At 41.8% G+C, this 20,987-nt stretch overlaps 1 protein-coding gene across 3 annotated transcripts in view; it reads left to right on the top strand.

Annotated features, from left to right (window-relative positions):
* LOC138284127 (lamin-B3-like) overlaps positions 1–20,987 on the top strand; it is a 225,792-nt gene that overhangs the window by 85,449 nt on the left and 119,356 nt on the right. For all 3 annotated transcript variants that reach the window (XM_069222571.1, XM_069222568.1, XM_069222569.1), the window contains exon 6: positions 18,579–18,799. In XM_069222571.1, the coding sequence (XP_069078672.1) occupies positions 18,579–18,799 (221 nt within the window). The remainder of the gene's footprint in view (positions 1–18,578; positions 18,800–20,987) is intronic.

Here is a 20,987-nt window from a genome sequence, read left to right as displayed (position 1 = left end):
GATATAGGTTTTTGTTTGGTGATAATTTAGTGGTAGGGAAATGGTCCTGGAATTGCAGAAGATCTAGCTACACTGGTGCAAGATCACTGAATTATGCAAGTTTATCTCATAGTTGGACAAAACCAGACATAAACACCCAACGCGTTCTAAATAGTAAAGGACCCTGAACACCATGCTCGAGATTACTAGTTTTTATGTCCGGGGACTAAACTTGTGTCAAGAGTGTTGTAGTGCTAAATTTTCTGAAGGAGACTGATGCAGATTTCTGCCTCTTACAAGAGACACATCTCCTGAAGGGAAAAAAAAAATACTACCTAAATTTACCTCTAAACATTTTCCACAGCATTTCTTCTCAGCAGGCTCAAACAGCAGGAGTAGAATTTCTTTGCAGCAAAATGTTTCAAAGGCATATCACAGCAACCCATTTTGATAAAAGCAGCAGACAAGTAGTAATAGCCTTCTCCAGAAATGCACTGTACTGCCGGTCTACGCACTGAATCATCAGCAAAAAGCATTCATCATGTGCTGCACAACAGCACTCTTCATACCAAGTGCAGGGGAATTATTGGGAGGGGGGAGAATCTGAATATAGCTACGGACCCTACATTGGACCGAACTCAATATAGACAAAGAAGGGGATGGACCATGCATATAGAGTTGAATGAATGGCTGAAGGAGGTGGGTTAGATTGATAGATGGTGCCATCTGCATCCCGATGAAGTTGACTATACATTTTACCTGACTGCCCACAAACCATGTGCAACACTTGACTACTTACTAATATCAGACAAACTGCATCGTCGCACAAGGCATGGGTACCATAGTAGTATCAGACCATACACTCTGACCTCTCCACCGTCACACTGCACATCAACCATCAAGCACCCATAGATGGAAACAAAATTATTTCATCCTTGGAGACCCCATCATTAAGTCAGAACCAGCTCAGAAAATTGAGGTATATCTCAAAATCAGTGATACACTGGAGATGGCTGTTAAAAAGCTCTGCAAAGCCCTTAAGGCAATCGTGAGAGGTCACCTAATTGCTGCAGCATCTGCCATAAAGGAAAGACACAAAAAATACAGGGCCGTAAGGGAAGCCCAGCTAGCACATCATGAAAATCTGCAAAAAAATACAGGTTCTAATAATAAGATTAATAGGTAAGTACTAGTGGTGAAGACTTTAGGTTATCAGAAAGTGAATTATGCTCTTTTATGCTTTTGACTGCACAGCTGAAGGTGAATCACACGTGTAAGAATACAGTGAAATTAAGATGATTAAGACCATCTAATGGAGAAAAATGAGGATAGAAGCAATGCCTGGAGTTGTATACTTTGTTTTACAGACAAGACCCAACAGATGAGGGAAAGTGTAGATGGATATATCCAGGACCACCTGATACAATCAATCCTAAAGCAGGGGATACTGGAACTAGAAGAACCCATCCGGGTAGCAAGGAAAGAACAAAACAAACAATAATGAATGAGCCCATTTCTCACTATTCTTTCTAATTCTTTCTGAAGAATAGTTTCATGCAATTTGTAATAGATACCTTACAGCCACATGCCAAACTTTCAATCTTTGAAGATGGGAATTGCTTTATGCGGCTAATATGTCTTGGGGCACAATAGAAGCACAAGTTAAAAAATCCACATAGTGGGGTACAAATCCAATCAGATCATCTTAGCAGCTTTAGGATGATGGGCCCATTGCAAAAAGAAAATGTTTGCTACATGGAGAAGCAGAATGCCGAGGGAATAAAACGCAGGGTTTTGTCGGGTAAAGGGAGTAGTTGTTTAGTCTGCTGTATTCTATAAGAATGTAACTTCTGGCCAAGTTCCATGCCTGCCAGTGGTTGTAATGCTACGGAATGCAGAAACTATGGCCTTCCGGACGAATTCTATAAAGGTTCCGACGAACATCTCGCTAATTGTTTTGTTGTGCTATTCAATGAAATTTTGGAAGAATGTGAAGTGTCCAAAGTATTTACAAAGGCAGTTATTGTGAGCTTCCTTTAAGAAAGTTAGACCACCCTTGCAACCTGGCTCGTATCACCCCATTAGTTTATTAAATAGTGAATATAAGCAGATTTCTGCCTGGAAGATTGATGTCATTGAATATAAATTTCTTAGTGCAGGCAATTGATTATTATTCCAACAATAAGACCAAATCTGCAGTAATTCTGCTTGATGCCAAAAAGGCTTTCGATCGTACTTCACTTCAGATTCCCCTCGAAGCTAGTGCAAATGCTGAAAAATGTATATGCCGAGGCAAAAAATATGAATAACTCCCAGCCAGTAGGGTATATTTCTGTAAGAAGAGGTACAAGGCAAGGTTGCCTGATGTCGCAGGTTCTTTTGCTCTTTTTATAGAACCCTTGTCAGCTGCGCTAAGACAAAACTCCCAAGTGAGGACCCCACTTCCAGGTTTACCGAAGATGAAACTCTTTACGGACGACATGATTCTCGATCGAGCCAGTGAAGAGTATTCTAACACCTTTGATAAAATACAGACATTTACAGATATAGGGGGCTACAAGATAAACCAAGCCAAGTCTGAAGTCCTCCTGTATAATTGTGGATCTTTAATTTTTCCTGTCGACGTGCTGCAGTACTTTTTGGCCACCTGCTCAATAAGATATATGGGCATAATAGTTTCGCATGAAGTCTTGGATTTGTTCAAGCTAAACTACGCTCCTACTCTTAATAAAGCACACTACTTTTGACTTACAGGACGTGTAGTGCTAATAATATTATGATTACTGTTAGAAATGGGGTCTTTGGTTGACAGTCAGGTTACCCCCTGTTCAAGCAAGGACCCTCACTCTAGTCAGGGTAAAAGAGAATCACCCTCAGCTAACCCCTGCTTACCCCCTTGGTAGCTTGGCAGAGCAGTAGGCTTAACTTCAGAGTGCTAGGTGTAAAGTATTTGTACCAACACACACAGTACCTTAATGTACAACACTACACAATGACACAACAGGAAATATTTATCTAAACAAAACAAGACCAAAACAACAAAAATCCAACATACACAAGTCAAGTTATGAATTTTTAAAGATTAAACTCAAAAATAGCGCTTAGAAACAAAAATGCTTCGATGAGATGTTAACACGGCGTGATGACGGAGTCGTTCCCAACAAGCCGACACCAGCGGCGCCGGACACTGAGTCGTGTAGACCCCCAAGTACAGTACCTTTGGTGAAGAGTGAAAACAAGCCGATGTGCGGAGTCTGGGATGGTCGCGACGTGGTGCGGCGACTTCCACAGAGTCGCGGACTTCAGCGGGGCTGCGGCGGCATTGGGCCTGCGAAGAGCGTCGCGTTCCAGCGAAGGTCACGGCGTCGGGTGCAGGCGGCGTCACCGGATTCAGCAGCGGCGTCGGTCCGAAGTAGATTTCCTTGGATTTCCACCAGCTTTCCTTTCAAGGGCCCAGGGACTGGATAGGGCACCACTTGTCAGAGCAGGGGTCTCTCCAGAGACTCCAGGTGCTGGCAGAGAGAAGTCTTTGTTGTCTCTGAGACTTCAAACAACAGGAGGCAAGCTCTAAATCAAGCCCTTGGAGAGTTCTTCACAAGATGGAAGGCACACAAAGTCCAGTCTTTGCCCTCTTACTCTGGCAGAAGCAGCAACTGCAGGATATCTCCACAAAGCACAGTCACAGGCTGGGAAGCCCTCCTCCTCAGCTCTTCAGCTCTTCTCCAGGCAGAGGTTCCTTCTTGTTTCCAGAAGTGTTCTAAAGTCTGTGGTTTTGGGTGCCCTTCTTATACCCAGTTTCTCCTTTGAAGTAGGCCTGCTTCAAAGTAAAGTCTATTTGGAATGTGAAATGTGAAATCCTGCCTTTCCCAGGCTAGGCTCCAGACACTCACCAGGGGGTTGGAGACTGCATTGTGTAAGGGCAGGCACAGCCCTTTCAGGTGCGAGTGACCACTCCTCCCCTCCATCCTAGCACAGATGGCTCATCAGGATATGCGGGCTACACCCCAGTTCCCTTTGTGTCACTGTCTAGTGTGAGGTGCAACCAGCCCATCTGTCAAACTGACCCAGACAGGGAATCCACAAACAGGCAGAGTCACAGAAATGGTATAAGCAAGAAAATGCTCACTTTCAAACGCACAATCTTAAAATCAACTTTACTAAAAGATGTATTTTTAAATTGTGAGCTCAGAGACCCCAAACTCCACCCGCTCCCAAAGGGAATCTACATTTTAATCAGATTTGAAGGTAGCCCCCATGTTAACCTATGAGAGGGACAGGCCTTGCAACAGTGAAAAACGAATTTAGCAATATTTCACTGTCCGGACATATAAAACACATTACTATCTGTCCTACCTTAACCATACACTGCACCCTGCCCTTGGGGCTACCTAGGGCCTACCTTAGGGGTGTCTGACATGTAAGAAAAGGGAAGGTTTAGGCCTGGCAAGGGGGTACACTTGCCAAGTCGAATTTACAGGTAAAACTGCACACACAGACACTGCAATGGCAGGTCTGAGTCATGATTACAGAGCTACTTATGTGGGTGGCACAACCAGTGCTGCAGGCCCACTAGTTTCATTTGATTTACAGGCCCTGGCACCGCTAGTGCACTTTACTAGGGACTTACTAGTAAATCAAATATGCCAATCATGGATAAACCAATCACATGCACATTTTGTAAAGGAGCACTTGCACTTTAGCACTGGTTAGCAGTGGTAAAGTGCCCAGAGTAACAAAAACAGCAAAATCAGAGTACAGCACACATCAACAACCTGGGGAACAGAGGCAAAAAGTTAAGGGAGACCACGCCAAGGATAAAAAGTCTAAGAATTACATTTTGGCAGTCTTTCTTCTCTGCGATAGATCAAGCAATGCATCCTCTTCTGTGGCAAGGGAAGAAGGATCGTACTCAATTGACAACAATCCAACTGAATATGGAAGAGGGAGGACTTGAACTTCTGCATATTAGGAAGTACTATCAAGCATTTTTTTCTTGATTGGCTGAGATAGTGACTAGCCAGTCGAACTGATTTTATCTCTAACACATGCTACATGAGGTAGATGTCCATCTCCTGTCTTTTTGAAAATCCTGAAATTTCTCAAACGCTCCAGGTATAAACTTCCATATATACTGCCATGCAGATTTACATAACTGAAAGAGGAGTATCAGTTTCCTCACTTTCATCCCCTGATGCAATTAAGAGAATGAATGCTCCTAGACATACCCACACCACGAATGGGGTGTTATCAGAAAATGGGAAAGGGGTAAGATTTTATACACTTACTATCTTTCTGTTAGCTGAGGAAGTAAAATCTTGGGAACAATTGACTGCAGGTAATACTGTCAATTCTCCCGCCTTCACATTCTTATTTACAAATTGGCAATTACTTACACTACAATGTAAGGATAATTAATATAGTCAAGGAAAGTATTAGCAAAGCCTAGTTCATGAGTAACCTCACAGGAATAGGCAACTGGTACCATGTGTTGTATCTGCAGCTACGAGACGCAATTAGCCCAGTGGCACTGTCTGTGATTACAACTTCCAGGAGGGTAAAATAGACCAAATCTCATGGGGCCGTTTATGTTACGGCTCATAAGGCCATCCGAGGAGCTAATTTTAAATTAATGTCGTTATATTCCAAATGGGCACTATACTACACCCCATATCATGCGCAGAAAATATATCCTTCCGCTTCATGCTTTAGATGTGGGCACTCAAAAAAACAATCAAAGACGTTTGGCTCCAGGGATGGTCTTCTTCTCTTGGATTAGCAAGCTACTGGGCTAAGATTTGCATCAATTAACACAAAGCTGCAAACCCATATAGAACCTGGTCTGCAGGGGATGCTATTTGGTGTGCAAACTATAGACAGGAGTCTATCTTGAAGATAGCAACAGTATCTTTGTTTTGCCTTCCTAGTAGCTAAATAATTGATTTTACAAAAATGGAAATCTCCTGTGTTCCCACCTTTGAATCATGGGTTATAAAAATTAACAATGTTAACCAACGGGAAAAATGGTGTGCACAAACAGTTTGTGCACTAAAATAATTTAGGGGCATTTGAGATAGTTCAATCATTCAGTAGAGCTAGGATATAGTGTAGAGCCCCCTCGTTGCAGGAATTCATTAATTTAATGCTAAAATATGATATTTTTTACTGTAATATGTGTGCTTAGAATTATGAGAATTTATCTGTCCTGTGTAAAGAACTGCCCGCTGCTTGGTTATTAAAATACAAATGTGAAACAAATAATATAATTATAATGCTTGGTTTTATTTTGGGTTTTTTCCCCATAATTTCTCCTTACTCTATTGATTTAGAACTGATTACTGTTGATAAGAGTCCAGTGTCTTGCATGCTACTAGAAACTTGGTTGTAAGCTTACTCTACTGAATGCATGGTTTCTCTTTTGTAGATACGGAAACCTGAGTTGAATGCTACCAGTTCAAACTTTGGTACTCGTTTACTAAACACCAAAAAGATGACATCCTCCCAGAATTGTCTAAATAGTGTAAAAATGTTAATCCATGAAGAGTCCGAGTATCCCAGAAGGCTTCAGAAATTTCATATAAAGTCCTATCATGATAATTGGGTGGACGTTTCCAGCAAGATTATTTGCCTTATAGTATTTGCAACACAGCACACAATATAGACAGATGGCAGTCCTATCAATATTTTATCACTAACAAGCTTAACATCCTATTCATCAACAGCTTCAAAATCTTGATTGCTCAGTGGGTCCTCGGCTCAACTCCTATTCTACATTGTCCAGTCCATAGAATAGCAGCTAGAGGTGAAGATGTTAATCAGTATGCCATGCTTTCATGTGGCATACTGTGCCAATAGCTTGGACTTCACAGAGGAAAATGAGAAAACAGTCATGCATGGTGCCCAAGATATGCACTGGCTCAATATGTTCCTACAACTTGAACATACAAAGTCTAGTCTTTCCACAAGGGAAATTGATTCAGAGTTTATACAAAGGTTATAGAGGCATCCTACAGTTTTCATAACTTCAGAGGTCTTTGCATTGTGGAGTTAAAGTAATCAGTGTACACTTATTCCCTTTGGTCTGAATAAAGTTTTATGGGGCTTTGCCCAAGAATTGATCAGAGTATACTACAAATCCGAAAGGTCGGACCTTATACATTATGGTACTTTATATGAGACAACCATGGTTTCCTACAATAGTAGAAATGGTACTACTCATTAAAGAGAAGGTGCTTGTCTTGTGCCCCTACACTCCTGTCCATGTTTGTGTAACATGGACTGGAAGTTCTTCTGTCTATGTACTTCTACTGGCATGACTGAAGGAGTGTGAACTTTAAATGGTATGAAGAGCATATAAGAGTCTGAATCATTGTCGAAATTAATCATTATTTTTCTAGCCCCATTTCTGTTCTCACTTGATAGTTTACAAAGCTGCTCTCCCTTATATGGTTTTTGTTTGCTGACATCACAGTTGAGTGGTTCAAATGGTTAGAACTCGGGCATTCTAGATGCCTCCGTTAGTATCATTGGAGTGAGATCAAAGGATTCTCAGGGTCATCCAGTTATTATGCAGTTTTATTTGCATATGTTCAATGATTTGTTTCTAACTGGGGCATCATTTTCTTTTTAGTAACATGGGCCACTTCTGTGAACACATCTAGGATCTCCTACACGTTTATGCAAAATGGCCCAATTTTTCCATGCATAGTGCACTTCTTGTTTAAAAAACAGTGTTCCTCCCCTTTTTGTAATACGTCTCAATTCTGAGGCACTCTGCATGCATAAAGGCTTTGATTCTCAGGTGGATTTTCTGGCAAAAGGCTTTGATTCTCAGGTGGATTTCTGCATAGATTACTAAATAAATTCTGAGGGATGTTTTAATATGGAGTAAGTGTGCTTAAATTTAATGGACTTTCAGGGATGTCCTTCAGATTACCTCATCTTGTTAGAGATTGCACACCACTTTACTGCTTGCCTCATCCTCGGGCCTAAAGAGAACTGACCATATCATGTTTGCATTGACATTATCTGTGGGGTTGTACATTTTATAGAGTAACCTAAAACCTTGATGTATTGTGGTTAGTGGCACTGATATCAGAAGGAATGATTTGCTCTCATAGTTCCCACCCCCATGAAAAGTTTGAAAAAAGAGTGGGCAAATGGTGCATTGTCAAGCAAATTTGAGAAAGCAAGAAGGGTTAATAAAGCAATTGTGAAAGTTTAGTTATGTAGTTCTGTCAGGTATTGAATGTGACCTCAACAAGTACCCGAGCCATGAACCCCCTTTGCAAACTATTTTTTTATTTATGTAAATTTAAATTGTTCATCTTTGCAGTGCACAAGTACAGACTTCCATCGGGGGGTAGCATGATCAGTAAGATTAGGGGAGTGTGACTCATGTTTGAGAGAGAGAGAGAGAGAGAGAGAGAGAGAGAGAGAGAGAGAGAGAGAGAGAGAGAGAGAGAGAGAGAGAGAGAGAAGAGAGAGAGAGAGAGAGAGAGAGAGAGAGAGAGAGAGAGAGAGAGAGAGAGAGGAGAGAGAGAGAGAGAGAGAGAGAGAGAGAGAGAGAGAGAGAGAGAGAGAGAGGAGAGAGAGAGAGAGAGAGAGAGAGAGAGAGAGAGAGAGAGAGAGAGAGAGAGAGAGAGAGAGAGAGAGAGAGAGAGAGAGAGAGAGAGAGAGAGAGAGAGAGAGAGAGGAGAGAGGAGAGAGGAGAGAGGAGAGAGGAGAGAGGAGAGAGGAGAGAGGAGAGAGGAGAGAGGAGAGAGGAGAGAGGATAGAGGAGGAGAGGTCGAGAGAAAAAAGAATTTTTGTATCTGGTCAAATCTGACAGACACCACATCATAACCGACTGAAAGCCCATGCACCCAACTGTTTATCAGAAAGTACGTTAATAGAGGGGCATGACACCCCCTTGAAGCTATGCCCCTACCCATCAGCATACGTGCTGACACAAACGACTGCTAATGCAAAACCTAGGTCAGAATGTTACTTAAACAGGCAGGTCTCGTCCCACTGCACTTCATTTCCGCTACTGCAAATTGTGTGCACAGCGGCCACACAATGAAAATATTAAATGGAAGCAATTTAACCAAATGTAAATTTGAAAGTTAATTTTTCAAACTGGTAACTTAGCAGTTTGTAGTATCGTTCTGTTACACACCAATGTCCACCCAGGAAAACTACATGCCATGAACTGATGCAATCTGTGAAACAGCAAGTCCGACTGGAGACAAAGTCAATGAGTAACCATACTAGTGAGACACTTAAATCAATGTAAAGTAGAGCAGCAGGTGTGTGGACCTGAGGGGACTCGGTTTACAACCCCCGCAATTTGCCCTATGCTCAACTGATTCCCTGAGAGTCAAATCTGTGGATGAGACTGCCCGAAACTCATAAGTACTAACATTACACTTAACATGGCAAAAAAAACGCAGGCGAAGAACGAGGTTGTGCTTAAATAGATGGAAATAAACTGTCAGTTCCAAACAGAGTGGAAACAGTCACTTAAGCCTATTTTCCCACATCTAGGAGTCTAGCACTGTGGGGTTAAAATGAGGGTTATTTCTTAAAATAAATGTACTTATGAAAGGAATGCACCAGGTTATACACAAAGATTTCTACAAAGGTTGCTTTAGTCTCCTGCGCTATTTTTCTAGCTCAATGTGGAAAGTGGGAGATATTTCCCATCACTTGAGCTCAAGAGGTGTAGCCATGCCCTATAGATCCCTCATCCTTAATTCAACCTGTCTGCACCTAAATTAGGATTGCTTTTCACTACCTAAAGGGAAAAAAAGGTGTATTTAGGTCTACTGAAATTACGCCCTATGATCTGCACCAGTAAGTAGACAGTGTGGGGGAATATATTTCAGTCAGTGTTTCAACTACCCTTTCCTACCAAGGCGTGCGTGATAAGTTTGTAAATCACATCTGACCTGCAAACAATGAACACAGAGCACTCCGGGACCACTGGATGGTAGGCTGAAAAGTAATATGTGCCATTTTATGTCAAGCCCGGAGGCTCCTATTATGCATTCTTATCTTGCTTTAATTAATACAGCCGCAGTCAAGAACTACAAATCCCAATAGACTTGGCGACAAGCTAACCAATGGGAACAAAAAATGTAAGAACAATCAGCACCAATAGGGTAACAGCTGACACTATAGAGTACACACTTAACTGCAAGCAGCCCTCTTTTCTTGCTTCTCGTAGTCAAGATAAATACTCTTTTACTGTTCTCTCAGAAGCTTTATTTACTGTATATTATATGTGTGCATATGTGATTTGTTTTTACTACGAGTTCGGAACGTTCCGCTTTCTCAGTTCGCACTCCGTGCGTTTATAACTCTAGCCTCCCGCCCCCCCTCTTCCTTCTTCTTTCCCTCAGGCGTCTTTCCCTTGTGCGCGCGTTAACGGTTCTAACCGTCACGCTGCGTTACCGTTTGAGGTATTCTCCTTATGTCTTTGCCTTGCGCGGTCCAGCAACTCTGACTCGCTGCCTTCTGCTAGTTCCTTCGTCTCAAGAACAACAAAATTCAATCTGCTTAAGACCGCCCTAACACGCCCATCCTTCTCCATCAGGGTGCGGATCCAACTTTCCTTTCCGCTTCGGATGCACAACCTTCTACCAGTGGACACGCCTCAGGGGAGTGTATTTGTTTCTTCCCACCCATTTTCACTCCCACTTTTCTTAACCCTTTTTCTACTGGTTTTTCCTTACTACCTTCAGGTTTTTTCTATTTAAGAAAGGAGATAGACAGTTCTCCTTTAATCCCTGATAATAATGACGATGGGAAGCTTTTAATCAGGATTTGACTGAATTTATTCAGTCTTCTGTACAACAAGCTTTACAAGCTTCTATGGAAAAAATGTCAAAGAATATTGAGAACACCGTAAGGAATATGATGTCCAATATCTTACTGGCCCATTCCGTGGGGGAAAGCAGAAAATACAAATTGTCTCCTATTATAAAAAAGAAGCCTTCTAGTTGCGCAAAACTGATGAGTGAGGTTTCCTCACAACAAATTGAGGATTTAATTCCTCCCAGGCCTCTATGAAAGGAGGAGAATAACTCCACTAATGTCTGAATGCAAATTAAAAACGAAAAACATTGATAAAGCACCAAAAAAGATCATAATCTGAAAGATAATGGACACTGATGATTTGGTCCAATCTGATGCCTCTGGCGACACTTCCTCTCCTCCTCCTCCCAAGAAAATAAAATTATCCAGTTCCAATTCCCACTCTATTTTAGACACTGAGGGAATTCCCATGTTTGATCCTACACTGATACATCATCCCAATTCAACTGAATGGCTACCTGCTTCCCACGTTTGAGATTACATTTCTTCATGTCTTCGTCTCCCCTTAGACAGACCAACACAAGCAAAGTTAAAATCTGAATTTTCCAGACCTTCCTTACCGTCTCACATCACTTCTACGCCTTTCATCAATCAATACTTGATTACCTTTTTTTATGAAATTTGGAAAACTCCCTCGAAAGGGGGTGGATAAAGCTTGGACAACTTGCCAGGACAAGTTACTGGATGTGGTTGGGCCTCTCTCCCGTATATTTGACCTTGCCGAAACGGCCAGACTAGACAGTTCAGATATTAATCCTACAGACCTTTCCCTTTGGGTTCAAAGGGCTTTTTGCTTCCTGGGCAATGCAAATTCGGCTATCATTCACGAAAAAAGGAAAGGATTACGCCTAAAATTAGACCCCTATCTCGCAAATCTTGCTACCCTTGATCCTGGAATACAAGCAGAAGGTCAACTTTATGGCGATTCTTTTATTAAGGATCATAGTCGTTACGTTACCACTTTCTCGTCTATTGACAAGGCTCAACAGTCTCTGAAGAAAGTATTTAACCAGCATGTTTTTTCACAGGCCAGTAGAGGCAGGAGCTGCTTTACTGGCCATTCCTACCGTAACCAAGTTTTAGGAGGCTCCTTCAACTCTTCCTACAACGTCCAGGATTGCAAGCCCCAGTTCTACCCACAGAGGTTTCTGCGGCTGCAGACGACGATACGTCAAAACAAATAATTCCCAAGGTAAGCCAGTATTTTGGCCTTCCCATGGGAGGGCGTCTTCATTTGTTTCTCCCAAAATGGCTTTCAATTACAACAGACCCTTGGGTGTTGGATACAGTTCAGGGTTATTCCATAGAACTCTACTTCCTTCCATCCCAAAATGTTTTTCATTCTCCTCCTCCAAGATTTTCTATGGAAAAGACCAATCTCATTTCCACTGAAATTCAAGTTCTTTTGTAGAAAAATGCTATTCAACTTTCCCTTCTTGATCCCACGGGGTTTATGAACTCTCTCTTCCTTGTTCAAAAGAAAAACAAGAAGTTAAGTCCTGTAATCGACCTCAAATCATTCAACCAATTTGTAGTATATCGCCATTTCAAAATGGAGACCATAATCCATCTCGGGGATATTTTACTTCAGTACGACTGGCTAGTAAGACTAGATTTACAAGATGCTTATCTTGTGATTCCCATTCATCCTTCACACAGGAAATTTCTACAATTCCAATGACAGTCGAAAACGTAGTTTTCTTCCTTTTGTTCTTTCCTCAGCCCCTTGGTGTTTTACAAAAATAATGAAACCAATTGTCACCTATCTCAGGTCTCTGGGTATCCAACTTATAATCTATCTGGACGATATCCTTCTTATGAACCAGAATGTCCAAACCCTTTACTCTCATCTCCAGCTCACCTGCCTTCTTCTTTTGGAGCTAGGTTTTCTAATAAACCCAGAAAAGCCTCTAATGATCACCTCTCAATGAATGGAGTTTCTAGGTTTCCTAATAGATTCCTCCTCGGCCACCCTTCATCTTCGTCCATCAAAGGTAACCTCAATCAAAAAAACTTCTTCACACTCTTCTCAAAGACCACATCTCCCACAGATCGTTGGCAAGGATAGTGGGACTCCTTTCTTCCTCTATCCAAGCCATTTTTCCAGGTCCACTTCATTATCAAGACCTGCAACGTTTGAAAATCCTACATCTCCGCAAAGGTCTCGCCTTCTCCGATCTGATAAAATTAGACACACTCTCGTCTATAAATTCAATGTTGGATTCACCATTTAGAAGCCTGGAATGGCAGAACCATCTTCCCCTCAGCGCCCGATCTTGTGTTTGAATCAGATGCAAGCCTAACAGGCTGGGGCGCCCGTTGTGGTCCAATATTGACTGGCGGTACATGGTCTCCAGAGGAGTCCAAATTGCACATAAATTGTTTAGAGATGCTTGCAGGCTCCTTTGCGATCAAAAGTCTAGCAAAGCACAAAGTGCAATGTTCCATTCTTCTTCGTATGGACACTGTATCCACAGTTCGGTGCATAAATCATCTCAGAGGAACCAAATCAAAACCTTTAGCCCAAATAGCAAAAAGCCTTTGGGAATTTTGTCTATCCCACAACTTTTCTCTTCAATTGGAGTACCTCCCAGGTTCCCAGAATTCCATAGCAGACTGGCACTCCCGTCACCTCAAAGATTCCAGCGATTGGAAACTCATCCCTCCATTTTCCATCTCCTTTCGAACAAATGGGGTCCGTTCCACACAGACCTCTTTGCATCCCGTCTCAACTCGCAATTGCTGCGTTACTTCAGCTGGCGTCCAGATCCTTCGGCCATGGCAACAGATGCTTTCCTACAAGATTGGTCTCTGGCAATCAACTTTGCCTTTCCTCCTTTCATCTTAATCAACAGAGTATTAGCCAAAGTCAGACGCCAGAAAGCATCCTTGATCCTAGTGACCCCTTTTTGGCAGTCTCAAGTTTGGTTTCCCCCGCTCCTCGAATTATCTACAGATTTACCAGTTCTTCTTCCTTCTTTCCCATCTCTTATCCTGAATCCAGCAGGGTCCCCACACAATCTGGTTCTATCCAATTCCCTAGTGCTCTCGGCTTGGAGGGTCTCGGGCCTCCCCATCAAGCCTCTTATTTCAACAGAGGCTTCAGAATGTATTAACAACGCCTGGGCTCCTGGAACAAGAAAAGCCTATAAATCAGCTTGGTCTCTATGGACAAGCTGGTGTGTGGGAAAATGTATCAGTCCCTTTTCAACAAATATAAATCTAATCATTAACTTCTTGGCCGCAGAAGCCAGTTCAGGTAAGTCATATAGAACGGTAAATCTCTACAGATCAGCCATTTCCATGCACCACCAATATATCAATGGCAAACCCATCGGTGAACATCCGTTAGTCTGCCATCTATTGAAAGGAGTAAAACTTTCCAAAACCCCCTCCTCCAAATACACACACCTGTGGGATTTATCTACAGTGTTGAACTTCTTTATTTCATGGCCTGATAGCGTAGACCTTTCCTTAAAAATGCTTTCAGCAAAGTTAACAGTGTTATTATGTCTTATTTCTATTAAACGTGTGTCGACGTCAAATCTCTTGAGGTTTCTACTCGCCAATTTACTGCTACAGGAGTGTTATTTCATATTAGCAAACACACAAAAACTAATCTACATACAGTTTTTTTTTTAATCCTTTCTTTCCTAATCAACCCAAACTTTGTGTAGGTCTGGGTTTAAAGGAATATGAGAATTGTACGCTCAACCTCAGAATGTCCTCTGATCACCAACTACTCATTTCCTTCCATAAACCAGTGTCCTCCGCTACGCTTGCCCGTTGGGTTAAATGGGTAATGTCCCTAGCAGGGATTGACACTTCCACCTTTGGAGACCATTCTTCCAGGGGTGCCATGGCATCTAAAGCCTTTTCAGTAGGCTCCTCCCTTGAGGACATTCTGAGGTCGGCTGACTGATCTAATGACAATGTTTTCAGAACTTTTTATTGTAAACCTATTCAAATTGCAGTTTCATTGGTAGTTGATATGCTTTAAACTAGCATGATAGGAGCCTCCAGTCTTGACATAAAATGTCAATTTTCCTAGTAATTTATGAAGGAAAGTCTTAATTTTATTAAAGACATGGAGGCAAATATTATCCCACCGCATTTACCATTAACATGTGTGCTTTCCCTCCTTATTAGCGAATCCAGCATTACCACCTTCCACATCATGATGGCTACGGACGGTCTTCCACTTTCAGAATTCCAGGTTTTCTTACCTTCAAGACTCCCAAATTTCTCCACGACATCAATGGTTTATCTCCTGTTGACAAGAACTTTTGTCATCTGGAATGGCAATCGCTATTATTGGTTCTTTGTTACCTTTGTTTTATGATACTAGTTGACTTTCTCGCACAAGAAAAGAGGGCTGCTTGCAGTCAAGTGTGTACTCTATAGTGTCAGCTGTTACCATATTGGTGCTTATTGTTCTTCCGTTTTTTTCTTCCCATTGGCTAGCTTGTCGCTAAGTCCATTGGGATTTGTAGTTCTTGACTGCTGCTGTATTAGTTAAAGCAAGATAAGAATGCATAATACTTGCCTCCATGTCTTTAATAAAATTAAGACTTTCCTTCATAAATTACTAGGAAACTCTACATTGTCTGCTGGAAGGGGATAAAGCACTTTGGGAAGAGGCTTACAGGGTTATTTGCATCAAAATGCCCATATTGCTTTGTTAACACCCGGGTGACTGTACACTTTGGTTGTGTTAATAGAACACCTTAAGAACCACTTACAAGGGTACAAGCGATCAGGACATCATATAAAAAGGATTGTTTGAACACATTTATTTTCTTCAAAGGTTTGCCCCAGCCACCTTCACACTGAACCACAAAAAGGCAATAGTTTTCCCAAATTTCCTAAAACAATACACGAGGCATTGACTACCGGGTATTCTCCAAATATAAAATCGATTTCAATAACCAGGCCCGTCTGTCTTCAGTTTAGCACCTAGTGCTGGAATCACATTACGCAGAAGCAATGTTTGTGAAAAATGTTCGGCCAGCATTTGACACACATTTTATTTATGACTGAGGGATACTGTTTGTTTTTTAAAAGTTATACTGAACCTAGACTGGTGACTACATGAACATCTTGTGAAAAACAACAAAGCCAAACGTCATTGAAAAGGTCTTGTTGGATCAGCTGCACCTACTTTAAAATAGCCCACGCACTCCTTTATTTAGCACCTGCTCTGTTTCCCTGCAGCAAATGTCAATATTTTTGTGTGTAATCCTGCCCTGTTTCTAAGGGCTTCCAATACAAGTGGATAGGACAAAGGTTAAGGCATGACACTTAGCCATCTTTCCAAATCAAAACATTAATGACGCTGTTTACAGCCCTGCTTTATAGCAATGTACAGTAGCTTGCTTCAAATTAAAGTGCCTGCCCTGAAATAATAAAAAGAAATTAAAAAAAAATGTACTTACCCAAGCTTCCTCGACCTCCGCTCCATGTTTCTTCTCAAATGGAGTCGGCGTAAATCCTCCTGTAGCATCAGCCAACTCCTATCCACGAATCTGGGCGCTGATCTCATGTTGCTGATAATCGTTGGATAAACGTATCCAAAAGGATATGTTGGAGCGAGCTGTCTTGACATTCCATCTGGCACTGGGGCCATGCGCCTGCTCTCCACCCAGCTGTCTAAGGCAGCTGAGTGGAGAAGTTTTAAATTTGCATGTTAGGCTGGCCTTTGCAAGACAGCTGGCCAATGTGCAGTTTAAACTGGGGAAGCCAGCAACCTGCTGCCAGTCAGCAGCTACGGCACCGCCCAGTGCTGCCACTCTGTTCGGCTTAAATGAAAAATAAAATGGTAATAAACTCTTGATTACCAGCCCTCTTCAGCCATTGACCTGTTGTACCAAAGGAAACATGAGGGAGGAAAGTGTCAGCTTACTACACCCATTGGATAGCTTCACTGTGAGTGACATAATTCTGCTCTTCAATAAGGAGAGTATCCAAAAATAAAATAGTTCCTTTTATTGCCATGGACTATTAACAGCAATGTGTGCTTTTTAAGACCAAGAAAACTGTGTTTAGTGGATGTGTGTTTTGTGTTATATAATGGCGGGTGCCCCCCAATGAAATGGTTTAAAAATAAAAGTACAACAAAACAATCTTTGACAGAGCCAAAAGAGTATCAGCCACTGCCAGACCTATTAACTTTGTCAATGATTGTTGCATTTCACTTAGCCCATACTTCATCACTCATAAAGGAGACATTTTAAACTTTTGTTGCTCTTTAATTTCCCAAATCCACAGCCCTTAGCCAAACTAATATTCAACCTTCTCTGTGTCACAGCTTGCATAATGCATGAGGGTTTCTACTACCCAAGTGTTGAACTAACCTACTTTGTTCAGCGTTATAAAAACAAGCATTTTCAATGCAATGGTCTCGCATTTGCTCGTGTTAAAGCTATTAGCATTGTAAACTCCTAACTGGACTTTTCTTGCCACACAAGTTAAAAGAAAAAAAAACGCAGCGTGATCGCACTATGTAAAATACAGTGTGATCGCGCTGCGTGGAAAATAAACAGAAAGTATGTTTTCAGTAGTTTACTGGTGCTGTGTAGGTGGGCTAAACACCAGAAAAGACATGACGTATGCATGCCTTTCACAAATGAAAGCAAGCGGATTTTAGAAGGCAAGCCCATGAACCAATGAAAGTGACTGACGTGACATGGATGTGGTTGAAAGCCCAAAGAGAGATTACTACAGGGGACAGAACGCTTTGCACTCTCCCCTTAAAAACTTAAAAAACGATGGTCCATGATCACAGGTTGATGTTGTAACCATGACTGCATTCTACTTCCTTTCTTCAATGCAGCATCACTTGATTTGGTCTTTGCTTGGGCACGCCTTGTTAAAGGACTTATGAAAAAAAATGTACTTTTACAAATAAATAAAAAGTTTGATTCATTACATCACATGAAGAATAAAGCATGAGTTGTTAAACGATTTTAGAGAATTGTATTTGAAATGATGTGGCTATAAATCGAATCAATGAAAATATTATCGGTAAAAGGTAATATCACCATCTCTAGAATGGCCTAACTGGCTCGGTCAATGAGAAGGTTTAGACTTTTGACATTGTGCAGTTTTCTTTCATGGACATCAGAGGACAGCAGGAAGCTGAATTCTAACTGGAAAATGGGCCTATCCGCTTGAAGTATTTTCGGTGTTAACCAGAGGTAATTAGGGCTGTGGTAAAATTGTCAAAACACATGAAAGTTCTCAACTCAGCAAAACTTTAATTTGCAAAGTTTTTCCACCGGACTCAGTTTAGTTTGCAGGCAAAATATCTTGCAAAAAAGATTGTGCAGTAGTTTTTCCACCCTTGCAGAAATGCATTAGTTTTTTCCTAACAAAATAAATTGTAGGATTTTTTTCCTCATGCAAAAACTGCTATATAAGCGAATTCTCAATCTGGGGATAACAGCCCTATTGCCCACGTGTTACTTATAATTACTGGCTTCTAAATGTCTTTCCACATAATTCCGATTGCCTCAGCTCGGGCCAGTGATTGTGGAGAAGGCAATCGGCAGCTGTCAAAGTTAGCAGAGAGCGATGATAGTCCATATTTAGCTGGATAGAAACATTTTGAGGACTTAATTAATCCGAACATAAGTGGTTCTTTTGTTGCTCGCATTCGTTATATGGCCTCTTGTGAGAATATAATTATTCCAAAATATATTTTAATGTGTGGTTTTTTTTTTTGTTTTTTTTTCATACCTCAGAACACTGCTTTGGAGAATCAAGTCAAAGAGTTACAAGAGGCTTTGGCAGTTGAACGTGACATGAATCGTAGACGTCTTAATGATAAAGACCGCGAAGTATCAGACATGCGACAAAAACTGCAAGCTCATTTGGAGGAGTATGAGCAGCTCCTTGATGTGAAGCTTGCATTAGACATGGAAATACATGCCTACAGAAAGATGCTAGAAGGCGAGGAACAGAGGTAAGTCTTTGTTTCACTGATTTCATAGCAATTTTAACCCTGCTTATCCACGTAGTATATTTTGTGATGCACATAATTAGTTATGATGACCCTGTTTCAAGGAAACCTTGGTTACATTTAAAAAATGAAATACATTTTTGAACGGATTTTTTTTTTTTTTTTCATTGACCAATTAAATGCAAGTTCTTTGGCAAACTAACAGACTTTCAATACTTCTGCTTTCTTTGGCCAAAGATAGGTCTTAACACTTTATTGGATCATCCATTATGCTTTACTGATTTGTTACAGTGTATTAGACTTTAAAATGGCCAATTGGAAATAAGGATGTTTTAGTAAGGTGAACTGTACTCTGGCATGTTCACTATTGGCATCTGAACTATATGATTCCTTTTATGACTGCCCTTTGATGCACTTGTGTTAAACTTTGTCCTGTTTTTCATCCTTTAAAGCTTAGGACACCCTGCCATTTTGCTGCCTAACCAGTTCCCATTCGAGAGGGGTGAGGTGGGGGGAGTTTTTGGGCATGGGGCAAGAGCGGGTAATTGGGTCTCATCTGTGAAGTCTGAGTTAATTGGTACCGAGGTCTGTCCTCCTGTGCTTAGCAAACTGGGCCATGTACAACTCTTTTCACACTTCAGTCTCTAAGATATCAATGGTGAGCAGAAATCGACTTCTCAGGGAGGAAGTGGTGTTTTGAATTTGGAGCTCAACTATCAGTCAATTCAGTAAGGGAATATAGAGCTAACTCTCCATATTTTCAAGAAAGAAAATACTTTATACACCATGGTATTAAATACTACACAATGCTAGTTACTGAAATAAATGTGTGCCTCTGGGTGCTATAATTGAAGGTCCTGCAACCACCCTACTCCTTGCTGTTTCCTACCATTTCCAGGCCATCTCCCTGGTATTGAAGGGTTGCTTCCTAGTTCTCAGGGGAGGGGGGTATCTAAAGTAGTGTGGGTCTGGCTCTGGTGCATGTTACATCACCCTGAAATAGTCCTTCCAGTTTATACTCAGCCTGCCCATCTCCGTGGGCACACCCAGTCAGTCCATTTGATGACTACGTACAATCTGGCAATCCTTAAGCATCTCCTGCCTTTTGTGAGGGAGCTGCAGTCAGCAGTGCACGTGCTTCAATTCTCTGATGTACAGGAGGCAGCAGCTCTGATGTGATGCAGTTTCAACTAGACTGACTAACTTTCCCCGGTCTGCCTTGGGATGTGGCGATGGACCCACACCTAAACTGGCAGTTCCTCAACAAAGCCAAGACATAGCCTGGCAATGCTTGGCAGATGCATCCTGTTAGAAATGGGGTCTTTGGTTGGCAGTCTGGTTACCCCCTGTCCAAGCAAGGACCCTCACTCTAGTCAGGGTAAGTCTCGCACTCCAAATTATCCTATGCCCACCCTCTGATAGCTTGGCACTGAGCAGTCAGGCTTAACTTAGAAAGCAATATGTAAAGTATTTGTGTAATAACATGGTGAGAACACTGCAAAAAGACACCACGCAGGTTTAGAAAAATATAGGGTATTTATCTGATTAAATTAAGATCAAAACTATCAAGATTTGGTACTCACAAGTTGAACTATCACTTTTGCAATGATAAATAGTCTTAAGTCCTTTAAAAAACAAAAAGTAACAATTGTCTTGTGCAAGCACAAAGTACCTGGTTTGTGTCAAAAATTACACGCACGAAGACCGCGGAGGGGAAGGGGATGCGTTGAAAAAGATAGGTGTGCATCGGATTTCTGGGTGCACACAGATGTGTCGATTCTTTTCCACACGGCAAGGGCTTTACGTTGAATTCCGGCACGCAGGCTTGAAACCTCTTTGCAATGCGGGGTCTTTTGATGCCCAGGGATGATGCGTGGAAATCCTGGATGTGCTAGATGAAGTCACAGGTGCTGCATCGATTTGATGGGCGATGCAGGGAAGTTTCTGTCCCACGGCTGGTGCTGCGTCGATTCCTCCTGCAGGAAGTTGGGCTGCGTCATTCCGGCTCGGCGATGGATCGATCTGGTATGCTGGGTGTCAAACTTACGGCCACAATGCTGGCGCTATGTTGATCTCCACTCGAGGGCCAGGCTGCGTTGTTCTGGTTCCGCGATGCAGTGATTCTTTCTGTGCATCAGTTCGGGCAAGCTGTGCTTCGACTTTCGCCACACAAGGAGTTTCTTTGCAGAGA

This window comes from Pleurodeles waltl, chromosome 3_1, assembly GCF_031143425.1.
Source record: "Pleurodeles waltl isolate 20211129_DDA chromosome 3_1, aPleWal1.hap1.20221129, whole genome shotgun sequence".
NCBI lineage: Eukaryota > Metazoa > Chordata > Amphibia > Caudata > Salamandridae > Pleurodeles > Pleurodeles waltl.
Note: the sequence above shows the minus strand (reverse complement) of the source record. Positions and strands in the feature narration are given on the sequence as shown.